Source organism: Lynx rufus, unplaced genomic scaffold, assembly GCF_022079265.1.
Source record: "Lynx rufus isolate CCGP_SWC_20201006 ecotype Redwood Valley unplaced genomic scaffold, mLynRuf1.p SCAF_3, whole genome shotgun sequence".
Classification (NCBI taxonomy): Eukaryota; Metazoa; Chordata; class Mammalia; order Carnivora; family Felidae; genus Lynx; species Lynx rufus.
In genome coordinates this window covers 129,279,233-129,306,106 of record NW_025814845.1, presented here as the reverse complement: position 1 = coordinate 129,306,106, position 26,874 = coordinate 129,279,233, and the positions used below count along the sequence as shown (strand labels likewise).

The window sequence follows — 26,874 nt, the reverse complement described above, 5'->3', positions numbered from 1 at the left end:
ATACACACACACACACACACACACACACACACACACACTTCATCAAGCATTTTAGTTGTTTTTATTATGAGGTCTTCCAAACTGCTGTCAAGAAACTTTTTAAAAAACCTTTTATTAAAAAAAAAAAAAAAAACCTTTTATTATATTAAATTCATCTTTCATGCCACCTTCATCGCATAATCTTCAAACTTGTGTGTAAAGGTACCTAATATAGCTTTTATAATAAATACGTATTTTTAAATAAGTGGGGTTTTTAAAAATTTTTTTAATGTTTATTTATTTTTGAGAGAGAAAGAGACAGAATGCTCTGGGTTAGGGGAAGAGAGAGAGAGGAAGACACAGAATCCGAAGAAGACTCCAGGCTCCAAGCTGTCAGCACAGACCCCAATGCGGGGCTTGAACCCATGAGCTGTGAGATCATGACCTGAGCCAAAGTCGGACACTCAACCGACTGAGCCACCCAGGTGCCCCTATGATATATATGTATTTTAAGCCATTATACCAGTTAAAATAGAAAACTGGTGTGTATGAAAAATCAGTAAAGTTCTCTAAGGTTATGATTACTCTTCTTAAAGGTAAAAATGTGAGAAATCCATTTTATTAGTTACTGATTTAATAAGTTACGATAACATGGATCTCTGATGAGAACTGTTTTCTGTCTGTTTGTGCCAGTGTTTTCCCTCTTTTGTAGTCACAAACCAAAGGTTTACTTTTATATTCAAACTCTTTGTCACTTTAGCTTAAAAACATCTACTCACTGTCCAAACCAGAAAGAATTTTGAAGTTTTACTAACATCATGTATGTAAATAACAAATGGTAGTATTCAACCATGATTTGATAGATTAACATAAAACAAAATGATCAAATTTGCAATGTTTTGAGGATGCAGTTTTAGCAGGAGATAGTTTAAAAGCTTTTGGACAACATAAATATTTATCACATTCTGCTTTGGGTATATACATATGCACATGCACAGTTTGTAATGGATTGAAGTAACCTGATTATGCTCTTGAGCATTTAGCATTTGAAGAATCTAAATCTCATTTTGATGTGTATTTTATAACTTGGGCAAAAGCTCCATGTGTACATATATCAGAAAGAAAATGTTACTGCAGTTTCATTCTCACGTTGTTATATCACTGGCATAGTAACACGTAAGAATGAACACGAAGTTGGTATCCACAAGGCTTTTACTGTAAGGAAAACGTGGCCTACTGCCCGTAATGAGAGCTCAGTGGTTCTCGCATCTCACTGGTGACAGTAAATCCTCGATATCTCTGAGAAGAATATACACATATCATCCAAGGCAAAGGCGTGTCTAGTAGGTGTGCCAGCCCTGAGTCATCTGACAGACGGGTTATTGTCTTTCCTACTTACACAACGTTCACAGCATATGCCAATTATTATGCCAAAAATAAAAACCGAGCAAGGAAAGCATTAGAACTGCAGATCCATTCCAAGTGCAAAATTCCAATTATCAAAGCCTAGACACAAGCGTTTTATTAAAAAATCCACTTTGATCTGCGCTATAATTGGCACACTTTCTACTAAGTGACACTGGCAATATAGTGTTGCATTTCTATTTTATTTTTCTTTTGCTAACAGTAACAGAACATGATAGCAAGCTAAGTGCTCTGCTTGGTGGAGACAGAGTGCTGGAAGAGTGCTTTGGGCCTACCTCAGTCTAGGGTTCCTTGGCCATTTGGGGCTGTGGGCTCAGCCCTTGTTCCACAGTTTCTGAAGACCAGCTTCTTTCATTATCAGCTCCTCAAAATGCATCTTTATGATTTTCCCAGCTGCCAACAGTCATATCTACCCTAGATTTTCTGTCAGGGGTGTTGGTAACATCAGATGGTGGTTTGTAAATGTAGTTTGGATTTCTGAATTGATAACTGGTGACAATAAATAAAAGTGAGTTTGTGAAATTTCAACTTTTGTAGTGTAGTGAGTTACTCTTATAGAATATACTTAATTTTTCTTAATAACAGAATAGAAGCTATAAAACTCCCCCCCCCAAAACAACAACAACAAAAAACCTCTCAATACTAGAGTTAGGATACGAGAGCAAGGTATGATTCCCATTAACATCCAGGTGAGTACGTAAGGGCCTGACGTTTTCTTGGACTAGGCTGGTTGTCTAGGGAAGCTGGTTCCAATAGAACAATAAGAACTGTGGCTTCCAGGCCATATTTCCAGAAACAGTACAGGTTCTTTCACCTGAAGATCAAACTTCAATTAGTCCATGGCTATTAAATGTTTTCTTTCTAAATTTAGAGCTTTTATAGATACTTGTCTATACCTGATGATGGTGGGGATGAGAAACATGGGTAGGACACTGCAATCTATATCATGTTCCTGCAAAGGAACATTCTAAATATGCACTCTATTCTTTCTCCCAGCAATCCTATAAAGTCATTATTAATATCCTCATTTTCTAGAAGAGGAAACCCAGCTCCTTGGAACCTGAATAACTTACTGGTGGTAGAGCCAGGTAATTTACCTAAACTAAATAGCCAGGGCTAGGATTTATGCTTGGTTTCAGGTGTCTCAAACTCCAAGTCTGTGCTCATTCAATGAATCTCCATTTGGTGGAATTTCTGACAGTAAGAACTAAGTAAATTATGATACTAAGATAACAATAGTAATAAATTCAGTAATAAATTTGACAGTAAAAAGGGAGAAAAAACAGAGCAGAAAGTAGAGAAGGAAATTATATTGGGGGGACGTTTTCTTAAATTGGGGGAGAAACTTGTACAAGGTATAACCCTCAAGAGTCAGTTTCCCTAACCTGGTTAGGGTTAGCGTGTATTATTGAGTGCCTTTGGTAGGCCAGACCCTGAGCTAAGTAGGTACTGGGGATATGACGGTCGGCGCAAGAGACAGGCAGCCATCCATACCTTTGTGAGCTTCTAAACCAAGAGGAGTAACCAGACTGGAATAGGTGAGTACAGTAAATGCAGAAACTTTGTGAGAGTCTGTTGCAGGCTGACCATAGTGACGGTACATACAGAGGTGGCTGATCTGGAAAGATCCGTGAGGAAGCACAGAAGTGGGGACCATGCCAGGCAGATGGAAAAGCATGCATGGCTACTCTGAAATGAGAATTTGAGGAACAGAACATTTATGAGAGTTGTGAGCAGAGCAGAGAGAGTAAAGTGGGGACTGGCACAAAGGAGACTCCTTAGGCAGGAAAGTCCTGAGCAAGTTGACCCTGTGGTGGTTAAAAATGCTGAGCTCTATCATAATCATTGTGGAAAAGCATGGAAGGGATTTATGTGGAACAATGACAGTGTCCATTTGTATTATTCAGTTCAGAATGGGAACTGGATTAACAGAGACCAGGTGAGTGATCTCACAGGACCCCTAAAGCAAAGGACAAGATGGAAAATACCGGTGGCTTGGAGGAAGGCAGCAGCAGAGAAGATGGAGGGTGGATTGAAAAGACATTTGAAAGGTCAACTTTGCAGACATGGTGATGGACTAAATATGGAGAGAGAAGGGTGATTTAAGAGACAGCTCCCACATTTCAGCTATTTCATACTTTCTTTCCCTCCTCATGTCTGAACCTTGCAAATACCAGCACATTCTCAACTTTTTTGACAATGACCCCAGTCGGGAGGGAAGGGAGGCTGGCCAATGGGAGACTTTCAGGGACAGATGATGGTGCAGGCGTTTGAGTCAAAGGTGATTTGGAACTTCTTAAATAATTAACTACAACATCATTTTTTTTTTCTCCCTCGGAATAAAAATAGGAGAACTCACTGTGAAAGAACCCAAGTTTCTGGATTTTGAAGTCAGAAATGAAGTACAACTCATCATTTTAGCAGAAAGTAGGGGGCATAGGGCCTTCAGCAAAGTAGCAGTCTTGATACAAGATGTGAATGATAATTTACCGTGCTTTGAGCAGAGCGTGTACCAAGTATCAGTGCCTGAAGGCCAGTTCTACAATGCTCGCATCATACAGGTAACAGAAATGCGTTTTGTGGATGTGTGAGTGTGTGGGGATTGTTACCAGTATACATCAAAATATCTAAAGCTTTTTCTAGGACATAAATGAAATGTTTCCAGGGCATATAAAATGTGTGATGAACTGGATGACAGCTTAGGTTGAAGGAAGTCTGAAGCTTAGAGTTTCTGAGTTCACGTTTCTTCCTCTCTTCATCCCATGCTCAGTTAGTACCCACCTGCTGTCCCTAGGGACTCTGTCCAGCACCAGCAGGGAGTATACAGGGGCACAAAAACAGCTCATCTTGCCATGTGTACAATTTAGTGGGGAAGTCAGAAAAGTAAGTATATAATTTAAAGGCACGTTATTAATGTTAAATAGAAGTGCCTATTTAATGTCATGAGAGCAAAGAGGAGACACAAACTCTTCCTGGAGAAACAGCATAAAGCTTCACAGAAGAATGATATTTACACTTGGTCTTCAAGGGTGAGCAGGTACTCGCCAGGGGGAGCTGCAGCCAGAGGAACGTGGACCGGGGCACAGATGCATGGGAGAGCTCCCTGGGTTCAAAATTTGCGGACATTTTATGTGAAAGGCACAGATCCGCTGTTTCCAGCCTAATGCCATCTCAGAAAAAAGGGCCAGGCCGTGAAAAAGATCATCTGTTGTTAAGGTAGTCTTGTTCAGGCTCTAAAACCCACTCATCCTTGATAGTCTCTCTTCCTACTTTGGGACTAGTACCCAGTTTTACCTTTCCCATCACAGTTGAATTGCTGTTTTATACTCAAGAACTTGGACATTTGGAAATGCACAACCCTGTGGGAACCCACACAGGAAATCAGTATAAAAACCCCTTCCTGGCAAAGTCAGCAGCATATCAGGGCCTTCCCTTTGGCCTTTGTAACCCCTCTACTGTGATCCGGCCCCTAGTGATGATCACACTCCTTTCTCTCTAGGTGGATGGGGTCAGGAGGCTAGATGACAGGTTAGTATACTTGGTGGACAAGACCTCCCACAATGCTCTGCTGTGCAGCTACCCTCACCTGCATATGGAGAGATGCCTTTGTTTGACTTCCAGTTCAGTTCCAGATACACATGTGCCCCTCTGTTGGTGCAGACAAGACCAGTGCAGTCTCAGGAGTCTTGGAGTCTTAGCTCCATGCCCCAGGATTTCCTCTGCTCTTTTTGCAGATTTCTTTTGTGTGACAGCAGCCTGATGGCTGCAGTCGCCAGCCTGTCCCACAAGTGCTGTGTCTTTACTTCGGCTTCAGCCATGACTGAGATGTTGAAGAAGAAAGCAAGGGCATTCACTTTTCCAATCTGTATCACCCTGCGCAGTGATGCCTGTTTAGCGGGGATGACAGACGCCTCCAGAGCCACTGTGTGGCCTGCTTTGTCACAGAGGGCCCCTGCCCTGGGATGCTGATGCCTTGCACTTCTTTGTCATGCATCCTGACTTGGATAGAGCTAGACTGCTCAGTGTGGAATACAAGAAGGTGAAGACACTGTTAAAGCCCAGGTACAGCAAGTGAGTGAGAGCCTCACCCACCAGTACGTCAGATTAGGTCAAACTCCAAGAAGGCTGAGTCAGGGACAGATACAATGAACTTTGTTCTTCACATTTTAGGTCATTTGACTCTCTCAGGAAACCAGACCTGCCATCTCCCTGTGTTTCTGTTCAGAGAAATAAGAATGTAGAAGGCTCTGGAGTTATAGTACTTGTGGTAGTTCTTGCTTTTGCTGGCACACTGTGCAGACTTCCCGCTTTTGGTTACAGCCCCACAAACTTACCTTAGGAACTGCCCATCCCCCGTCAGATGCAGTCTTGGTGAGATTGTCAGCCAAGGTAGTGACTTGTCCCCTGTCCCTGTCCCCTGTCAAAGGTGTTGTCATCTGCCTCAGTCTCATACAGACTTTCTCTCCCTAGAATTTGAATCTTGAGTGGTAAGACACCAGCACAGAGGCACAGGAGAGCTGACTTATCTTGGTGGAAACAGTTCAAAGCTGTGCCCCCAGAGTGGCCCAGGTTCTTGGCCTTCACCGGGACACTATCTTCCTTTTTCTTTTTTAATGGACTTTTTAAATTTTTTATTTCTATTTGAAAGAGAGAGAGAGAGAGCACATGATTGGTGGAGGGGAGCAGATAGCATGGAGCCTGACATCGGGCTCAATCCCATGACCCTGGGGTCATGACTTGAGCCAAAATCAAGAGTTGGATGCTTAAGTGACTGAGCCACCCAGGTGCCCCGGGATACTATCTTTTTTTTTTTTTTTTAATGTTTATTTATTTTAGAGATAGAGAGAGGACAAGTGGGGGAAGGGCAGAGAGAGAGGGAGACACAGAATCTGAAGCAGGCTCCAGGCTCTGAGCTGTCAGCCCAGAGTCCGACACGTGGCTTGAACCCACGAACTGTGAGATTATGACCTGAGCCAAAGTCGGACACTTAACTGACTGAGCCACCCAGGCACCTCAGAACGCCGTCTTTCGGATCCATTTCTCCTGGCTAAGTTAGCCCTGGCAGATATGTACTGCTGGCATCCTAAAACCCTAACTGATACACCTCCTGGGAGACCTACTCTCTGTAACACTTCAAGCACTCAGGGGACACGATGGGTTTCATTCTACCCAGATGCATATGAGTTTCTTTTCCTGGTGATCTCGAAGGAACTGTGTATTGCTGCCTTTCTTTACTGAGTAGCTAACTTGGGTGCCCTCCTGATGAGGTCCTCGATGTCCCACTTGGGCCACTCAGGATCCCCTGAGATCTGGCAACAGTGTGAAGGATAGATTGAGAGGGGAAGGAGCTAGAAGCAAACGCCCATCAGGACAGCAGTCACCCAGGAGAGAGATGATGGGGATGTGAGGTGCAGTCAGGCCAAAGCTGAGGGACACAGAGGATAAAAATAAGTAGAAAAAAATTTTAATTAATCGGTAAATTTATTCTTAAGATCTCGAATTCACTAATAGAATTAGTTTTGTGATTAAAATGTAATGCAGACTAAATAATATATCTCCATGGAGAATGATGCAAAACTTCTGTTTCATCCTCAATATTACTTTGATAATTTACTGAATAAATGATCAGGATCTAAATTTGCTAGCACGAAATCTAGGCTGTTTCATTAATTAAAAGTCCTTCTAAAATGAGACTTTCAATAAAATATGAAAAAATCCACATATGGCCTATTTTACAGGCAATACTTTAAGCAGGAAAAACAGCAAATGAACGACTACCATTCACTATGCAGAGATTTCTTCCATTTTCTGGTACTGGCATGAATCTAAATATAGTACTGGAAACCCTCTATTCAAGCAAATTAGATTTCTTTTCAAGTACAGTACCTTGTTTTATCATACTTTATTGTACTTCACAGGTACTGTAATTTTTTTTTTTTATTTTTTTTTTTTTTTTTTACCAACTGAAGGTTTATGGCAGCCTGCATCAAGCAAGTCTATTGGCACCATTTTTCCATCATGTTATGTCACAGTTTGGTAATTCCTGCAATATTCACACTTTTTCGTTATTACTATATCTGCTATGGTGATAGCGATCAGTGGTTTCTTGAGATGGAATCCCTACCTGGTGAACGTGCTGTGAAGACTGCTGGAATGACAACAAAGGATTTAGAATATTCCAGAAACTGAGTTGAAAAAGCAGGGGCAAGGTTTGGGATGACTGGCTCCCATTTTGAAAGAAGTTCTCCCGTGGGTAAAATGCTATCAAACAGCATCACATGCTACAGAGAAATCATTCACAAAAGGAAGAGTCCATGGATGTGGCAAACTTCATTGTCGTCTTATTTTAAGAAATTGCCACAGTCACCCCAGCCTTCGCCAACCAGCACCCTGGTCAGTCGGCAGCCATCAACACAGAGGCAAGACTCACTGAAAGTTCAGATGATGGTTAGCATTTTTTAGCAACAAAGTATTTTTAAATGAAGATATGCACATTGTTTCTTTAGATACAATGCTATGGCACACTTAATAGACTACAGTAGAGTGTAAACATAACTTTTATATGCACTGGCAACAAAAAATTCATTTTCCTTGCTTCATTACAATATTTGTTTTATTTTGGTGGTCTGGAACTGAACCCGCAATAACTCTGAGGTATCCCTGTATTTTTTCCTCTTGCCTAAAATTATAGTTCAAAACATGTGCTACTCCCACTGAAAGTTATTTGGAAATCCTTTGAATGAGCATGCAGAATAGTTTTCTCACCCATTTCCTACTGTATTATAAATGTAAGCTTCAGCCATTTGTTGCTAGTCCTTTGATCATTGTTTTTAGAGCGTGTTTGACAATTCATAATTATTTCACAGTGTATTTGTCTGAAAAACAGCCTAAACCCATATTGTAGATTACACTCTTATCTAATGGAAGAGTTGCTTCCTCACAGGTTTTTGCTACCGACCTGGACAGTGGATTGAATGGCCTCATTGAGTACTCTATTCTCTCTGGGAACCAAGGGGATGCCTTCCACATGGACGTGCTGAGTGGTGTAGTGACAGCAAATGCGATTCTAGATTATGAGTTCACCAATTCCTACAGGTCTGTCCCAGACTCAGGTCCATTTTGCTCATTTATTCTGCTTGTTGCTGACAAAATTGTTGCTTTGGCCATGACTTCCTGTTATATAAGTTTAAGTTGTAAAACACGTTCCCCTTTGATCCAACTTATGATCACCCTTGCGATACACTGAAGGAGCCTTAGAAAGTATTTGCTATTTGGAAACGGTGATTACACTGGAAGAACTTTAGGGTCCCCTGTAGTTCTGAGCTTTTATGAATGTTGGATGCTATTAAGTACTAAATGAGAGACCTTAAAAAAGACAGTATTTGTGAAATGCCTACTGAATTATAGAGTGTTCTATAATTGTTATTGTTTTTTAAAATAGTGAAGACTGAATGACATTTCTTTTTTTAATTCTGTTTTCTTAAAGTTTATTTATTTATTTCTGAGAAAGAGAGAGAGAGGGAATGAAAGGCAGGAAGAGAGGGAGACAGAGAATCCGAAACAGGCTCCAGGCTCTGAGCTGTCAGCACAGAGCCAGATGCAGGGCTCAAACCCACAAACCTCGAGATCATGACTTGAGCCAAAGTCAGATGTTTAACAGACTGAGCCACCCAGGCACCCCTCTTTTTTTAAGTCTGTACTCAGTTTTGTGTATGAAAGTACAACCCTGTCATCGGGTCCTTGTGGCAGCACTGTATCCTAATAGAAATGATCTTGTTAAGCATACATTCAAAATTAAATATATTTTGTCTAGAGTTCAAGGTACACAGAATTATGCAGAATCCTAGAAAAGAGAATACTAGTGTTGTGGGTCTTCTAGTTATTTTCAAAAGTCAGTGCTACAAAAGTCTAGCTATACCTGCAGATATAGTTATGGCATCACAGTCTATAAAAGAAAAAGGAAAAGACTCTAAGAAATGCAAAATGTCCAAGTATGGGGATTGCCTCAAGAATGATGGCCTAGCCTTGCACGCGATTTGACAGGCGAACATGCTTTCTCTGTAAGTGCCAATAAGGAGCGAGCCATAGGATATATGAGTGAGCGGGAGAAATCAGGTGCACTCTGGGGCTTATTCTGCAGGCCTGAGCCAAGGCACACGCATCTACTCTACTTTGGGAAGAAAACATAGGAAACTTAACCTTGTTTGTCTCTGGAGAAGTGGTCATGGGGGAAAGCTGAGGTCAGAGGCTTGGCTTTCTCATTGTGCATTTCAGGGTGCTTTATATTCATATATTTCGTACATTCTTCTGAAAGGCCTTACACATACAGCGTTTCCCTCAATCTTCAGAGTCCCCTCCTGAGGAAGCTAAGGAGCATTTTCTCATTCACAGGGTAAGACAGCAGACACACGGGGGCTTGCTGAGGGCCAGAGAACCACTTAATGATCAAACATAGGCTCACGCCCAAGTGTTCTGATTTTGACTCACGCTGTTTCCACTGTACGGCCTACAGAGCAGACCTTCTACGCCGGGGAAAAACAGGCATATGAAAGACCTGAGTGCCAATGTTCTCCTAGGCCAGACTACTTTCATGTTTTATGAAGAAAGTGCAGTAGAGGCATGTGGTTGAGCCGCGAGAACGGATTACAGTGGGATCTGTTACAGGGCGGATTGGATTAATTAACCTCTGAAAACCTTCCCGGCTCTAAAAATTTGATTGTTTAGTTCTTTTTGTTTAATATATTTCAAAATATGACTTCAAAAGCGTTTTAAAAGTTTAAGAACTTACCCTGTAATGGCCAGTAGGATTTTTTTGAGTAATATTTTAATGTAATCAATTGCTATGATACTTATTGTATAAATATATTAAAACCGGCTGTATAAGTATGTTAAAACCCATTTCTGCTTCATTGTTTCTACAGTCATTTTAAGCCTAGAGCCGGTTTTGTCTCTCTGTAGATGACTGCAGGTAATTCTCAGCCTAGTGCCACCTGAGTGATTACAAATTCGGAGATTATTGAAGGTCTGCTGTGTTCTAGGAACTAAGCATTTCCGGATTGTAATGAATTTCTGCCCTAACGTTCTTCTTACTCAATGGAGCCTAATTAGCAATTAAATCTGACTCCTTTCAGCTTTTTCCTATTTGCGTCATCATTTCAATGTTCCCAACGTCTAAATTGGCCCCAGTATTTAAAAGTGCCCCTCTCCAATTCCCCATGAAGAATTTCACGCAAGGCTAGAGAAGCAGGAATTGAGAGACTTTGAACTATACACACACTGCCACTGAGAGATAAAGAGACAACCATCGCGCGCACGCGCACACACCCACGCACCCCTGAGCCACCCTCCCCACCCCCGCCCCTCAGTCTCCACTATCACCAAGGCCAGGAAATATTTTAAATCTCCTGCCTGTTCATGTTCTCCCCTTTGGCTTCTCTTCCTCTTTAGGGCTTTCGCTGATATTTAAAGTGGTGGGAAATACAGGATGATTTTCCCCTAGCCTCCTACATCATTAGTGGATGCTTTGCAAATGGTGCCATTTAGCCTTTTGACTTTCCTTTTGAAGTATTGCCATTTTGTCAGATTGAAGAAAACATTCCCAATTCTAACCCTCTGTTTTACAATATAAAATGAAGGGAAAATCAGTTATGATTATACTCAATATAAATGCATTAAATAAAAATTAAATGATTTTTAGATTTCATATTAAGCCACATATAAGAAAATTCAGTGGAGAGGTGATGACAAATTATAAAATAGCCCTTAGGTTCTATCTGACTGATATTTCTGATTTTTAAAAACTATTTACCAAGCGTGAGGCCAGGGATGTAAAGATGTGTGAAAGAGTTCTTGTTTTTAGGGAACTCAAAAATCAAGTGCCATTATAACCCATGACAGAAGGCATATTAATAATCACAATATTTACAGGTGTGCCTGGGTGGCCCAGTCAGTTAAATGTCCGGCTCAATTTTGGTTCAGGTCATGATTTCACAGTTTGTGAGCTCTGCACTGATGACATGAAGCCTGCTTGGGATTCTCTCACTCCCTCTGTCTTTGCCTCTCCCCTGCTCATTCTCTCTCTCTGTCTCTCTCTCTCTTAAAATAAGCTTAAAAAAATAATCACAATAGTTGCCATTTATGGAGCTGCTTTATATGTCAAATTTTCATAACAGATTAAGATTTACAGAAAGAGGAAATTGAAGTTCAGAGAGGTAAAGGTTTTTGCCAAAAAATATGCAGCGTGTAAATGGTAGAATGGATGGGATTTTTGCCCATGTGAGTGGTCATTGTAGGGCTTTCTACTCTACCATGTGAATGAATCTGTAAAGTCCATACTTGTATATTTATGAAACCCAAAACAGAAAAGGAAAAAAAAAAACACTTTAGGCAAATATGACTTAAAGGTTTAAAACTTCAATTTCTGTAGCATAAATATTCAAGGTCAAAGAGCAACACTAAACTCATACTCTCCACGGAGGGCTCATTATGACCTGGAGAGAAATAGTGCAAAGCAGTTATGTATACAAGGTAGGAAGTGGACTGCAATGTTGATTATCTTTTCCAAGATACATGACTCATAAACAGCAGCGCTGGAATGGCAACCCCATTTTGTTGATTCCCCGTGAAAAAGGAATAAAAGACATTTTGGGAAAAAAGCCAGAAATTCATGGATATGCAAAAGCGTTTGGTATGTTTGGCAGTAACAAGGGATACATGCACCTGAGAAGCACCTGAGTGTGGGGTAATGAAAAAGAGGCTGAGGACCCAGAGGAAAAGGAGAAAGGTAGTCAAAGGTACAAAGTTTCAGTTACAAGGGAAATAGGTACTCTTAATTGTGGATGTGATATGCAACATGGTTGACATGGTTTTTCTCCATTTTTTGTGTCTGTATGAAATGATGGATGGCAACTAAGTTATTGTGATAATAATTTCACAATATATGTAAGTCACATTTTTATGTCACGCAAGCTCACCATGACCTGAAAAATAAAACAAACAAAAAAAGAGGCTGGTAGGTTGCAGTCAAGTTTTGAGGGACTTTATACTACATATAATGGAAATTTTACTTGATTCTATAGTCTATCTAAAAGCAATTGAGTGCATGTTCAGATCTTTATTTTTTTTTAAGTTTATTTATTTATTTTGAGAGAGACAGGAACAGCATGCGTGGGGGAGGGGCAGAGAGAGGAAGAGAGAATCCCAGGCAAGCTCCACATTGGCAGTATAGAACCGGATGCAGGGCTCAGACCCACAAAGCCAGGAAATCATGACCTGAGTTGAAACCAAGAGTCGGATGCTTAACTGACTGAGCCACCCAGGCGCCCCTCAGATCTTTATTTTTAAAAGACATCTGCTAATGGATGCATCCCAAGATAGAGAACCAGCATCAGACAGATTAGTTAGGCTAGACAATGGCTGTGAAGGATCTGTTGTTACCAGGATGAAGCAGCAGGGATGGAAGGAGGGCGCATACTTGCTAAGTGATTCAGATATGGAATCCATGGAAACAGGGTCAACAGTTGAATTTATTCAACAAGATATGAGATAGAAAGCGATTCTGAAATTTCTTCATAGGAAAGGCAGGAATTGGGATTGGGATATTTTTCAGGGCATTTTGAGTTTGAAGGACTAGTACAAGATCAAAAGTAAAGACACTCCTAAGGCAATTAAAATACCGATCTGGAGCTCCGGAAAGAGGTCTTCAACCAAGATTGAGATTTCAGATTCATCCAGGGAATGAGAATTTGGGGGATTATCACTACTTGAGGATGAGGCAGACAAATAGCCAACAGAATAGATTCAGGGAATAAAAGGAACAGAACCTGGAAAAGATCGTTCCTAGAAACCACAGGGAGAGGTTGGATTATGTAAAGAAGAAGGATTCAAAATGTGTTTGGATTAGAATCAGCTAAAACCTATTCCTTGCTTTAAGGAGTTTAAGGAGATATTATGTGTATGTATTATATTTCTTATTTCCAAAATCTATTTTTTCATACATAAAAAAATCTTATTGTTTTGCTCTAACAGTGAATATACTCAATTGCATTTTCTCAAATGTTAAATGAGATACAAGACAACACCTTTTCGATTCCTGAAAACCTCAATATCATCTGTCTTTTGGAGGATCCAGTTTCCTGTGATGTCTGTGATACTTTTGTATGCTCATATGGAATATCCACACAAGGTGTTAGCACACTGCCGTCCTGCCATCAGATGTCAAAGCAAGCTCTACTTTGCAATTATAGTTATCTGGAAGAGGACACTATGTAGATTTATGACAAACACAATATAAAGCTCCGTTTTGAATTGGAAATAAGTGCTTCCAGATAGTTCTGTTTTGATATCACCCATTTTATGGCTGCTAATGCCATGGTGAAGCAAGCTGCTTATCAGGTGGTATGAAAGAAGATGATCTGAAGAGTAACTGCTTTTAAAATCTGCTTGTCGGCACACCTATTTTCATCCCTGACAGCCGCTCACGGCGAGCCCGCCATCTTACCCCAATCCCAAAAGCTCTTTCTTGATCTTTCTGCTTTTCCATAGCGTTTTGTTCTTGTTTCATACGTGCATTATCTTCAGGTATCTCTTCAAGGACATTAATTAGAATTGTTTTCATATTTTCTTTTGTCCTTTCAAGATCTCTGTTTCCTTTGGGTTTATTTCTTCTCCTTGTCTGTGTTGCACTCTCTTTTCACACTGAAGACTTGCTGTAAGTAACTAACCATGCATGGTTCTGAGTGAGGCAATGGCAAAGTCATTAGAATCTGTGAGTGGGCCACCAGAGCTTACTGATCAGCACACTTCACTTTGAGATAAACTAGAGAGGAAGTTGACTACTTTGCAGAATGACATAATCTAGAAAGTTCCTTTTTCTTTGGGAGGGGCTTTCATTTCTACAAGGACAGTCCCTCAGTATTACTTACTGAGTATGAAAAGCAGGCCTTCTTTTGCCCGGGAGTGAAGAACAGTGGGCAAGGGGATTTGATTCTTTATGTTCTTTATGTTGAATTTAAAATAATCTGCAAGCTATTTTTAGCTCAGTGTCTCACTGTACCCTTTATCGTGTCTTATGCCTCTCATTGGTTACTTGGGGGCGAGTCTGTTCCCCACTCCTCCTTATCTTCTTCCTAATATATTTTAATCTGTGGTTTCCTTTTACCCACCTATTGTAACCACTCCCAAATCTGCTTGCATTTTCCAGAAACTTGTTGAAACTTCTCACCACCTGTACCCACCAATATCTTCTCCCATTTTCTTTTAATCTTATGGACATATACTTTAAGTCCTTCTGCTATCATTTTCATAGAATCTCAGGAGGAAGAAGAGATAACACCTGTGTAGATATAACTAGAAGGCATAGCTCTTTTCACAGGTGTTTCTGATGTTGGCTGATAAGCTTTTGCTTTTCTTAGAGTTTCAGAAGAACGTGGAATTCTTGGTAGACATTTAAGATACTGTTGAGAGGGCGTTTTGAAAAATCATCTACCACCTTCAGTATTCATTATGGGAATCAGAAAGGATACCACCTGGTCAAGGTCCCGTCTAACATTTAACATGATAAAAGAAGCTTCCTGTGGTTGATAGAAAAGAGAAATATGCTCTGAATTAGAATAGGCTGGTTCTAAATCTGTTCTGTTTCATTTATAATCTCTGCTGATGTGCTAATCAGGGCAGCAGTTCTGAAACCTGGAGCCAGTTGGACTTGCTACAACCAATAGTTTTACAAAGACTGCCAAGGAGCCATCATAGAAACCTTGAGGTCTCTCAGAAGTTATGTGTACAATCTCGGTGGATCTGCCTGCATAATTTTTCATCTGTCCTTCAAGCCATTGAGGAACTTTTTACTCATCCTTTTATTTTGAAACTGAATGGTATACTTTCTACCATATCAAAGATTCTCATTTAAGTTGACATAGGCATTATATAGAACCCCTGAAACTGTAACATAAAAATAAGGGTGGTTACAGCTATCGTGGAATTGACAGAGCCATAACTTTGATGTCTTGGCTGAGCTTTTAGCATGACATTGGGGAGGGGCAGGCAGCAGAGGCAGAGAACATTATGATTTGTTTATTTTTAGTAAAAATCGTTCCATATGTACCTGACTTACGTCCATGCTCACAAAACAAACTTTCCACATGGAATGATTCTGAAGCTCCAGAAGTGCGAAATTCAAGTAGTTGTTTTACTGATGTCCCAGCTCTGATAGTGGAGAAGGCAGGCCACATGCTTCACAAACAGTAGTTCCAGTGATTATTTGCTGTTAAATGGGATTTAAACCAAGAAAGAGTTGATGTTTAGGTTACACCATTTTTAAATGTTAGATTGGAAAGGTAGAACATTTAACAGATAAGCTAAGGGAAAAGAAAGTAGAAATGTGTCAACTTCGAAGACTCAGTTTCTTAAAGGGTAGCATCAACCACTGGCTAAGACTAATACCACTCGAAACTAAAGATTGTCTTCTGATTGACAGCTTAGCTCATTACTCAGCTACCCTCCTGGAATTCATAGTGTTTAGAGCGGAGTGAAAAGCTAACGATTATATATTAGGGCATGATATATACACAGTAAGTAAGACAGGCATGTTGAAAATATGTAGTGGAGCTCAGATGGTAAAGCACAGGCTTTCTAGTCAACCAAGATCTGGGCTTGAATCCTGGCTCTGTCATACAATACATTCACAATCTTAGACAATCTTGAGAAACCAGCACTCAACATATATTTTTAAAAATCGAATAAGATAGCTTACTTGTCTTCAAGAAACTTACGGGAGGGACAGATAATAAATCATTAAGAACAAAGGGTGACAATCGCTGTGTCAGAGGAATGTACAGGGTGCTGTGGGATAGAGAAAGGAGCATCCAAATCAGACCAGAGGTCAGTGAAAGCTTCTCAGAGAGATGTGAACTTCAGAAGATCAAGAGGGTAGGATGAGGATAGGGATTCCAGGCAGAAGGCAAGTCACAGGAGGTCATGTGTACGTGCTTGAGACCTGGATTACCTCGTAGACATGGAGAGCCAAGGAAACGTTTTTTATAGGGAAGTCAGCTCTTCAATTCAGGTTTTTAGATGCAGCAGTTGAGTTGCAGTGGGGGAGATCAAGAGGGGCAGATGAGACTTTCAGTAGGGATTTTGGTGAACAAACAAGTAATCCAGTTGAGAAAGGATATAGTGAAGATAGAACGTTCCAGGTAAAGATTATGAGGGAATGAGGCTACAGAGATCAACTTGTTCTGGTTTGCCCAGGACTCTCCTGGTTTTAAAAAAACCCTGAAAGTCCCATGTCTCAGGAAACCCTTCAGTCCCGGGCAAAGCAGGATGTTTGATCAGCTTACCGGAGCTTCTGAAGGCAAGAGGGCAATGGTTGGGGACATTGATCCAAGTGATATTCAGGAGGTAAAATCCATAAGATTCATAATCAGTTGGGTGTTGGAAAGGTGGTAATAGAAATGGAGAAGTTGAAGACACTAATAAGGTTTCTAATTTAGTTTCTGGAGACAGTTGTACCATCATCCAAGAGTGATGAAATCACTACATGTAAATTCTTGTCAATCATGAAATTTTTCACCTGACTCTATAATTCTGGCCAATCATCCATTTTTGTAAATGTGTTAATCATGCAGTGTCCTCTCTCAATTCTATAGTTTCTATTGATTTGGAATTTGGATCTAAAAAAATATCAATACAAAACACTCACTTAGTGGCTCTGTCTTTTGTTGGTACAGTAAAGTGGAAATATGTAGTAATATCCAGGCCATTCATGATAAGGTGGAGGCAGTCTACTTATCCAAAGAATAGGTGTCGGTGTTCTTACTTTTTAGGTTGTTCTTGGTAGGAAAGGACTGAATTCTACGGTCTGTCTCCAGAAATGGTTCCTTTGTTTTAAATGCCACATGACCCCTGGTGGCTTGCTGGATTTTATTTTCTAAATGCATCAAAAATAAATAAATTTCAGGGGTGCCTGGGTGGCTCAATCGGTTAAGCATCCGACTTCGGCTCAGGTCGTGATCTCACAGTTCATGGGTTTGAGCCCCGCATTGGGCTCTGTGCTGACAGTTCGGAGCCTGGAACCTGCTTCAGATTCTATGTCTCCCTCTCTCTCTCTCTGCCCCTACCCCACACACACTCTGTCTTTCTCTTTCAAAAATAAACAAACATTAAAAAAACCAAAATAAGTAAATAAATAAATTTCAGGGTACCATTCTTATGAAATAAATTTCTTAAATGATACCATTTAGAAAAAGGCAGGCGGAGAATTATAGAAGTAGCTAGTCAGCTCATTTTTGTCAGCTGGATATTTGATATTTGTTATTTTTCTAATTCTCTGGATAACGGATTACATTCCTTGATTCTTTTCCAAACCAGCTTGATTGTGCAAGCCACAGATAAGGGGATGCCCAGCCTTTCTGGTACAAGTGTGATCAAGATACAGGTGACCGATACAAATGACAATGCCCCGGCTTTTCTCCCCTCTGGAGCAGTGGAAATTGCAGAAAGTAAGTGTGGCAGTTTGGAATCATGGTTTTAACTTGTGTAATATCATCTACCATTTTCTCAGCCAGGCATTATATCAAATAGAAGTACTAATCCTCAACAGCCATGCAACACAGATTGCTTCTGTCTTCATTTTACAGAACAGAAAATGGATGGTCAAAAGTTCAAATATCAAATGTCAGAGAAGTTGAATGTCAAAGCTGGGATTTGCATTTAAGTCATCAGGAGGCCAATTCCCAAGGCTCAAAGTGTCATTCCACACAGCTTCATTTTTGTGTGCCAATAGTTCTCAAAAATGAAATCTCCTCTATGGAGAAGCCTACTTAGCCAACTGCGATGATCCCCTGAGAAGGAGCGATGTCCTTAGATAATTTTGTCAGTCTTTGCAGTATATTTATGGCAAGCAGTAAGTGAAGGGGTACTCACCACACAAAGCCATTGCTTCCCTCTAGTGTAAACTAAACTTAAGCATTTACAGAAAGACTTTACCCACATTCATGGTGGAGGGAGAAACTATGAAATTTTACATGATGTGCTAATTAATCTTAATTGTTTGGGTCTCTGGGTTATATGACTCCATAGTCTGCAGTCCCAAATTTGTCCATGGTCAAGGGCTATACTGGTAAATCCAACCCAACTCTTTTATCATTGAAATTGCAAAAAGTGCTCACCCCTCTCTTGTCACTGTCCTTTTACTCTTAATATCCAACTCACTCCTAAGATGTTTCAAACCTTTTAGTATGCTCACTTTCCAGACAAATTACCGCGCACAGAGGGATCTGTTTGTAGATGTGTAGAGATACCTAAAAATACTATAAAGTGTTCTACAAATAAAAAGTTTTCCAGTTCTGTCTCTCGTCCATTTGATATATTTTCATTTGCTTTTACCAAAGGTCCTATTCTTAAGCACATGCATTAGCATCAAAATGCAGCAATGTACCCATTGTAAATACATCACGAGAACAGATGGCATAAATCAAAATGTACTGAATAGGGTAAGGGATGGTTGATGCACAACCAGAATGTTCAAGCCTGAAATATGAAAATTGCAATAAGCCTCATAGACAGGAGAACTGTTCTGAGTATGTTGCCCTCTTCTTTCTACCCGCACCATACTTGTAAGCTTAAAAATGAGGTCCCTTGGAGCACATGGGTGGCTCAGTCAGTTGAGCGTCTGACTTTGGTCGGGTCATGATCTCGCAGTTAGTGAGTTTACTGCTGTCAGCACAGAGCCCGCTTCAGATCCTCTGAACCCCTCTCTCTCTGTGCCTCCCCCACTTGTGCTTTCCCAAAAGTAAGTAAATATTTTAAAAAATGAGGTCCCTTTTGTGACAGTTTAGACTAAAGAACATATAGTGTGTTAGGCACTTAGCATGCCATCTCTTTTGTGATTTTTGTTTTGGTGAATAATATTAGAGATTTGCTTTTATCACTAGCACAATGTATACTTTGTCTTTCAACAGTCTGGATAATTTGGGGAGTCAGATTTTAAGAGAAGGAAGCAGTGTATGTGCCACCCCAAAAGAAATCATTTTACAAAATAAGTACAAGGAACTATATTTCTAACTTTAGTATACAAATATTTTCACTTAAATCTTGCTTACTTTTCAAAACTGTATGCTTTGTATTAATGTTTTGAGTAATAACCTTCTTCCCACCCATATCCCCTATGTTTATATGATTTTAATACAGAAACTATGTATACAAATAAGTGGCTGAGAATGTTTCTTGGTCCTGGAATTGTGTTGCACGCATACGACAAAAAATGCAATATAAGAATCGAATATGCTCTACCTCCTCAATTCCCTACTCAGTGGTAAATTTTCACTTTATTGGGCTCATAAATTCTTCAGAGTTTTTGTTCGGCTCATAATGAGCTTTGTATGAGAAATCATGCCAAGAAACAGCAACTCATGTTGGACTTAAAGTTAAAATGTTTGGATTGAACTATTAAAGAAAAGTATTTCAAAGGATGCATTTTAATGGAGGCTGACATTGGTCATGACTATTCCAGATTCTTTGCCTGGTGTGATTGTGACTCAGATATCCGTTCATGATGTGGATTTGAATCCAGCTTTCATCTTCAATTTCGCCAAAGAGAGTAATCCTGGAACCAAGTTTGCCATTGATCGGAACACTGGAGTGGTGATACTAGTGAAAACATTGGATTTTGAAGAAGCTACTGAATATGAGCTGCTCATCCAAATTTCTGATACTGTGCATCACACAGAGGGAACACTCATGGTCCGTGTGTTGGATGTCAATGATAATCCACCAGTATTTTCTCAAGATTCTTACCAGGTAAAGAGCTCAAAGATATGCTGAAACCACAGCCAGACTGGAAAGAATGGGGAATAATGTAAGCCTACCATTGTTGATAAACGGATTTAGGCAGATGGTATTCATGGTGTTTAGAGCCTTACTTGACGCTGAGGGTTTTATATTCAATATCATGGAGGCTATGGTAAGTACATATGGAATTAAGTAGCTCATTCAATTCAGTTTCTTATGTATGTATATTGCCATTGTTTTCATTTGTAGAGATTGGAGTCCAGTTGGCCATAACAATCAGAACTGACCTAATATTTGTAAAGCTACCAGACAATAAGGCGGTTTAGATTCTTAGCAGTTAACTTGGGAAAACCCTTTCTTTCCTAAAGATAGTTTTGGAATATATTGATGAACATTTTGCAGAGATAAGTCATGAACAAAACTGTAAAGTGGAAATTTGATTTGCTGTAGAGCTCAGTGTATGTTTATAGAAGTAAGGACAATAATAGCATTCAGCTAAATACTTGGAAATGGGCGTCAGGACTTCTGAATGTAGCAAATGCACGGTTGAAGCATAAACACAGAAAGGAAACTAACCTAAGTAATGATTTTCTGTGAAGGCTTGCTAAATTATACAATGTACATAATGTAATACTATAATAGTGAATTTGCTAACTATCCTCTACCATGCAGAAATAATTTAGATGGAATTTTTGTCATAATAAAACTCAAAAGTAAATGAAAACTTTTTTTCATTTTGTTTTTCTGAATTCTAGGTCTACAAAATAATGTTCTTAATATGTCAACTCTATAAATTAATGTGTGTATTTTCCATAAGCAAAATGAATACAGTGATTTTGCTTTCTGGCCTTGTTCCTGAAAATATCTCTGCCTGGAAGCACAGGGCTCATTTCTGTCTTTTTTCCTTCAGGCCACTGTTCCCGAATCGGTGCCTGTAGGGTACTCGGTGCTGACTGTGGGAGCCACAGACGTAGAAAGCAATGAGAACATTTCTTACAGGATCCTTTCTTCGTCGAAGGAATTTTCAATTGATCCAATGAATGGTGAGTTATTCATAGTGGCTTTAGTGTTCGTAGGTTCGAGTTACAGGGTGGAAGGCTGCAGTAATCTTTTCCAAATGCTCCTAAAACGCTTCCACCTCACCCCCCCGCCCCCGGTATTATAGATGCCACCCTTCTTATTTCTCTGCACATCAAATGCTGTGGTAGCAAACCCTGGTGTTATTTCTCTTCTCCAACATCTCAATGGCTGGAAAGCAAAAGGAATTGATTACATGCTGGCAAATGTGCAGGATTTCAGAGACCCCAATGTAGTAAACACCCAGTTGATCAGTCCAAGTAAGGACAGTTTGGGTAATTATCCCAGGCCTCAACAAGCAACAGAATTCAGTCGAAGGGATTCATTTAGTACTGAGGACTTCGTGTTACAAGAGTGTGGAAGCTTTTTTTCCAAGCCAAGTACAAAAAGTTCAGTAATAGCATAATACATTCAATAAGGACAAAAAATTGAAAAAGGGAAATGATTTGCGCATCTCTACTGAGAAAAATTATTGTGGTACTTTTTCTGGTTTATTTGATGCCTTCCAAGGCTCTTTGTCTTTTTATCAGAGAGCAAGTCACTTGTGGTCATGAAATGCATTGAGGCAAGTGATTTCAGATTAGAACAGTTAAGAATTGTATAGAGGAAACATAGCAATGAGTAGAAATTAAAAACTAAATTTGATATGATATTATCATTAGGAAAACAAGGTCCCTAGCAGAGCACACTCCAGAAAAGAACAGGTCCTGGGACATGTCACACTATGTGTTCCCCATCTCTACCCACCATTGCATTATTTTATAAGTGAGAGCTGATTTAAAAACTAACTTCAGGGGGTACCTGGGTGACTCAGTTAAGGTTAAGTGTCCAACTTCAGCTCAGGTCACGATCTCGCAGTTTGTGAGTTTGAGCCCCGCGTCGGGCTCTGTGCTGACAGCTCAGAGCCTGGAGCCTGCTTCAGAGTCTGTGTCTCCCTGTCTCTCTGCCCCTCCCCCACTCATTCTCTGTGTCTCTCTGTCTCTTAAAAATGAACAAGCACTAAAAACATTTTTTTAATAATAAAAAATTAACCTGAGGATGACAGATGGTAACTAGACTTATTGTGGGGATCACTTTGCACTATATACAGGTATAGAATCCTTAGTTTTACATCTGGCAATAACATGCTGTCATATGGTAACTATATCTCAGTAAACAATTAACCTCAGGATTGCCCTAAAGAAGAATTTAATCACCAAAGACCAGTGTGCGGCCCATGGAGGGTTGCAACAAGTCGGTCATGTTGCCATGCAGGCTGTGGGTGAATGCTGCTGTATGGATGTAAACATGTCAGATATTTGGCTCTAAGATCTTTTCTTCTCTCTCTTTTTTGGGGTATGCACAGTGCTCAGGTGACATCAGCTGCTGTCCTGGCCACAGCCCGTCACAGTGTATAAGGTGGTCCCTCTGAGCACTCCATCCTGGCAGCATTCTTCCCTGACATGTGTTATCAATACTTTGCAATTACGATATTGATTAGGAGGTTTTTAAAACATTAAATGTTATCAGATCAAGTTAGTTCAGGGTGGGACCCTAACTACATATTTCTATATTAAAAACAACAAAATTTGTTAAATATATTTCATCAATAAGAGAAAAAGCCACTTACTAAATTAACAAAAAAGGTTTAGGGGCGCCTGGGTGGCTCAGTCGGTTGAGCATCCGACTTCAGCTCAGGTCACCATCTCACGGTCTGTGAGTTCGAGCCCCGCGTCAGGCTCTGGGCTGATGGCTCAGAGCCTGGAGCCTGCTTCCGATTCTGTGTCTCCCTCTCTCTCTGCCCCTCCCCCGTTCATGCTCTGTCTCTCTCTGTCTCAAAAATTAAAAAATAAACGTTAAAAAAAAATTAAAAAAAAAAAGGTTTAGGAAAGACACCTTTATAATTAAGCAATAGTTGAAAATCTGCATTATCCTATATATTACCTTCATTTGACTAGACTGAACGTCACCCAGTATTTCCAGAATAAATAGCTTATTCTAGAATATCTCTATACATGTGTCTATGGGTAGTAGAATGGAGTATATGCTTTTCAAATAAGAATACATTTTCTTAAGAAATAGTAATGGAACAGTTTATTTTACAAAAATAAAATTAAGAGACATTTGTAGCAAAGTCGTCTTCAAACAGCACATATATTTAATAGAGTGACTGCCAGGAGTATTACTTCTGGATCTCAAGTGTTACAAAAGTCTAAAGACAATGATTTAAAATTTCTCTTTGGAGTTACTCTTGGTTGTAACTTAAATAACAAACTTAGCAAATAAAAACAACACATTAGTAAATATTTGATAAATATTTGCTGACAAGTGGATCATGAAAATTTAATTTCACAGCATTGAAATGCTATGTCTTGTTTTTCAGGCACAATATTTACTATCAATCCTGTATTACCTCTGGATAAAATATCAACAATTCAGTTTCTCGTTGAAGCCAGTGATGGTGGCATTCCTGACCTGAGCGCTCTTACCTTAGTAGAAATAGAAATACAAGATACGAACAATTATGCCCCTGAGTTTGCAGTAAAATATTATAATCTTAGCTTGAGTGAAGATGCTCAAATTGGAGGCACGCTTCTCACATTTTCAACCATGGACCGTGACTGGACCCGTGAAAACACATACGTTGATTATTCGATCATCAGTGGTAATTCACAGAATAATTTCCATGTAGAAACTAGTTTCATTCATTCAGAAGATCCTTATAAGCAAGCTGGTTACCTGGTGTTGCTTCGTAGCCTGGACAGAGAAGTAGCTGCCAGTCATAACCTTGTCATTGTGGCATCTGACCATGGCTGCCCTCCATTGAGCTCTACAGCCATTGTATCAATAGAAGTACTTGATGTCAATGATAATCCACCTAAATTCAGCAGTCTGAAATATCATGCCCATGTCAAGGAAAGTACCCCTCTAGGGAGTCACATCACTGTGGTCTCTGCAAACGACCGTGATGTGGGTCCACATGCAGAAATCATCTACCACATCATCTCTGGAAATGAGAGGGGGCATTTTCACTTGGAAGAAAAAACTGGAGTTCTTTATTTGATTAAACCTCTGGATTATGAAGAAACGACAAAATTCACCTTAACTATTCAAGCTTCAGATGAAGAAAGGAAGCATTTTTCTTTTGCGGTTGTGTTTATCAATGTCCTGGATGATAATGACCATGCACCTCAGTTTATGTTCTCAAACTTAAATTGTGTTGTTCCTGAAAATGTCCCTGTTTTCTCCACTGTATGTTCCGTAAACGCTTTGGATTTTGATGCAGGTCCTTATGGAGAATTGACCTATTCTATTTTATCGCCCTGTTCCACCACTCACGGGATGCCTCGTGATCACCATCCCTTCCTCATTGACCCTTTAACAGGGGATATTCACACTAAGCAAGTCCTTGACTATGAAAATGACAATAAATACTGCCTCATAGTTCAGGCAAAAGACAAAGGGGACTCAGCAGCCTCTTTAATGGTTTGGGTGGATATTGAAGGGATAGATGAGTTTGAACCCATTTTTACTCAAGATCAATATTTTTTCAACCTTCCAGAAAAGAATAAAATAAGACAGTTGATTGGCAAAGTGGAAGCATCAGATGCAGATGCTGGTATTGATGGAGTTATTCTTTACTCTTTGGAAACTCCATCTCCTTTCTTTTTAGTAAATAAAACTAATGGAAATATTTATTTGACTAGAGCACTTCCCCTGATAAGAAGTCAAGTCCGTGAACAAGACACCATTGAAATGAAAATAATCGCTCATAGCCCCAAACCGGACTCCAAGTTTACATTTTGTGCTGTTTTTGTAAATGTGTCTTCTTTCTCAGAAGGACAACACTCAGCAATATCAGGTAGCAGCTTTTCCATCAGTGTCACAGTCTCCTTTTTGGTGTTTCTGATACTCATCTTCATACTAATTGTATTGATTTTAAGACATAAACAAAAAGACACAACAAACAATTATGAAGAAAAGAAAACATCATCATCCTCAGATATCAGTTTGAGACTGACCACAGATGGCAGCATGCTCAAGCCCTTCCAAAAAGCTAATGAGTGCCGTAATGAGGCGGTGCCTGTGGACTCCATGCCTGAGTGGTTGAGTTTAATAAGTATCATGGAGAAAGACATTGTGAATCTGTACAGGCACTCAAACTCCAGCGGCCACTGTTCTGTGGAAGGAGAAAGTGCAGAAGATAAGGAAATCCAGAGGATAAATGAGCATCCTTACAGAAAGGACTCTGGCTCAGCTCTGAGTGATCGGGAATCCAGGGTCCCAGACTCTGGAATCCCAAGGGACTCAGATCAGCTCTCCTGCTTGTCTGGAGAAACTGATGTGGTGGTCACTGCTGAAACAGCAGAAACCAGCCATACATTTGAGGAAGATAAAGAAGGCTGTGGTACAACCTATGCTCAAAATGTGTTACCCCAGACACTAAAGAAGAGAGAGATAAAAGAGAACATCCTGGCTGATGTCAGGAGAGAGTTCGTCTTTATTTCAGATGATCAGGAAGCAAGGTGTGCAGCGCTTTCCACCCAGAGAACCTCTGATCATGATGTGAGAGGCAGCTACCACTGGGATAATCTCCTCAGTTGGGAACCCAAGTTCCAACCTCTTGCCTCAGTATTTAACGATATTGCAAAACTAAAGGATGAACATTTACATACACCGGGCATTCCAAAAGAGAAATCTTTAGTGATTCCACCACCTTTGATAACAGCAGTAGCCCAGCCTGGGATTAAAGCAGTTCCACCAAGAATGCCAGCCAGAACCCCAGGTCAAGTGCTCCAGAAATACCCACACTCCCCCCTTCCCTACCATCTCAGTTCTCTGCCGGAAGCCTCGACCCCTAGCTTTTCACCATCTCTTTTCCTGCTGGCCACACAGACCCCTGCCAGGACCCCACTGTTTTCAAATGGGGAATCATTAGGAACACATCTAAGTGGTACGTGCCGTGAACTTAAAGCAGAAGATGAAGTTCAAATATAACATGATTGTGATGCCCAACACCCGCTCACCAATGGTCATGAATGGTTGAACAAGACATTCTTAGGCTAGCTTCTTAAGATTGGCTACAACGTAGTGAGGGATTTCAGAACCTCCTCATTTAAATTTCTTGAATTTCATTCAGCCTTAATGAGAAGTTACCCCCTCTTTTAACCTTTATGTTTTGCTCTCAGGACTCAAGTTTGTGTATATAACTCGTGTATATTCTGTCATTAGTTTTCTCTATGATCAGATCTCCAAAGGACACAATGAATTTGACTGACTGCCAAAATGCTTATATGAAAATATAGGGAAATAAGTATAGTGCAGTCTGGTCACATTACTGCTGGTTATACTGATATATCTAAAATAAATTAGTAAAGACTGAATAAGGAATGAGTATAGAACATAAAAATGGAAAGGAGAAACTGGGGAGGATAAACTTCGATTTTAAAATGAAGTGATTTTCTGTAGATCCGATATGTTTAGAGATTTATTTCTCTACTTTCCCCATATGCTACACGTACAGAGTTTTGCCATAATTTGAATTTTAATGTGGTGTCTTTTGGAAATCTAATGAGAAGTTAAGAATGAAATTTGTCATAACTGTACCAAATAAGAAAACTATTCTTG

General features: G+C 40.0%; 1 protein-coding gene across 1 annotated transcript in view; it reads left to right on the top strand.

The window, feature by feature from the left end:
* DCHS2 (dachsous cadherin-related 2) overlaps positions 1–26,244 on the top strand; it is a 251,423-nt gene extending 225,179 nt beyond the window's left edge. Inside the window, exons 15-20 of the mRNA XM_047091507.1 lie at positions 3,754–3,965; positions 8,348–8,499; positions 17,770–17,900; positions 19,913–20,199; positions 21,101–21,233; positions 23,630–26,244. Of these exons, the coding sequence (XP_046947463.1) occupies positions 3,754–3,965; positions 8,348–8,499; positions 17,770–17,900; positions 19,913–20,199; positions 21,101–21,233; positions 23,630–26,244 (3,530 nt within the window). The remainder of the gene's footprint in view (positions 1–3,753; positions 3,966–8,347; positions 8,500–17,769; positions 17,901–19,912; positions 20,200–21,100; positions 21,234–23,629) is intronic.
* Positions 26,245–26,874: the final 630 nt, after the last annotated feature.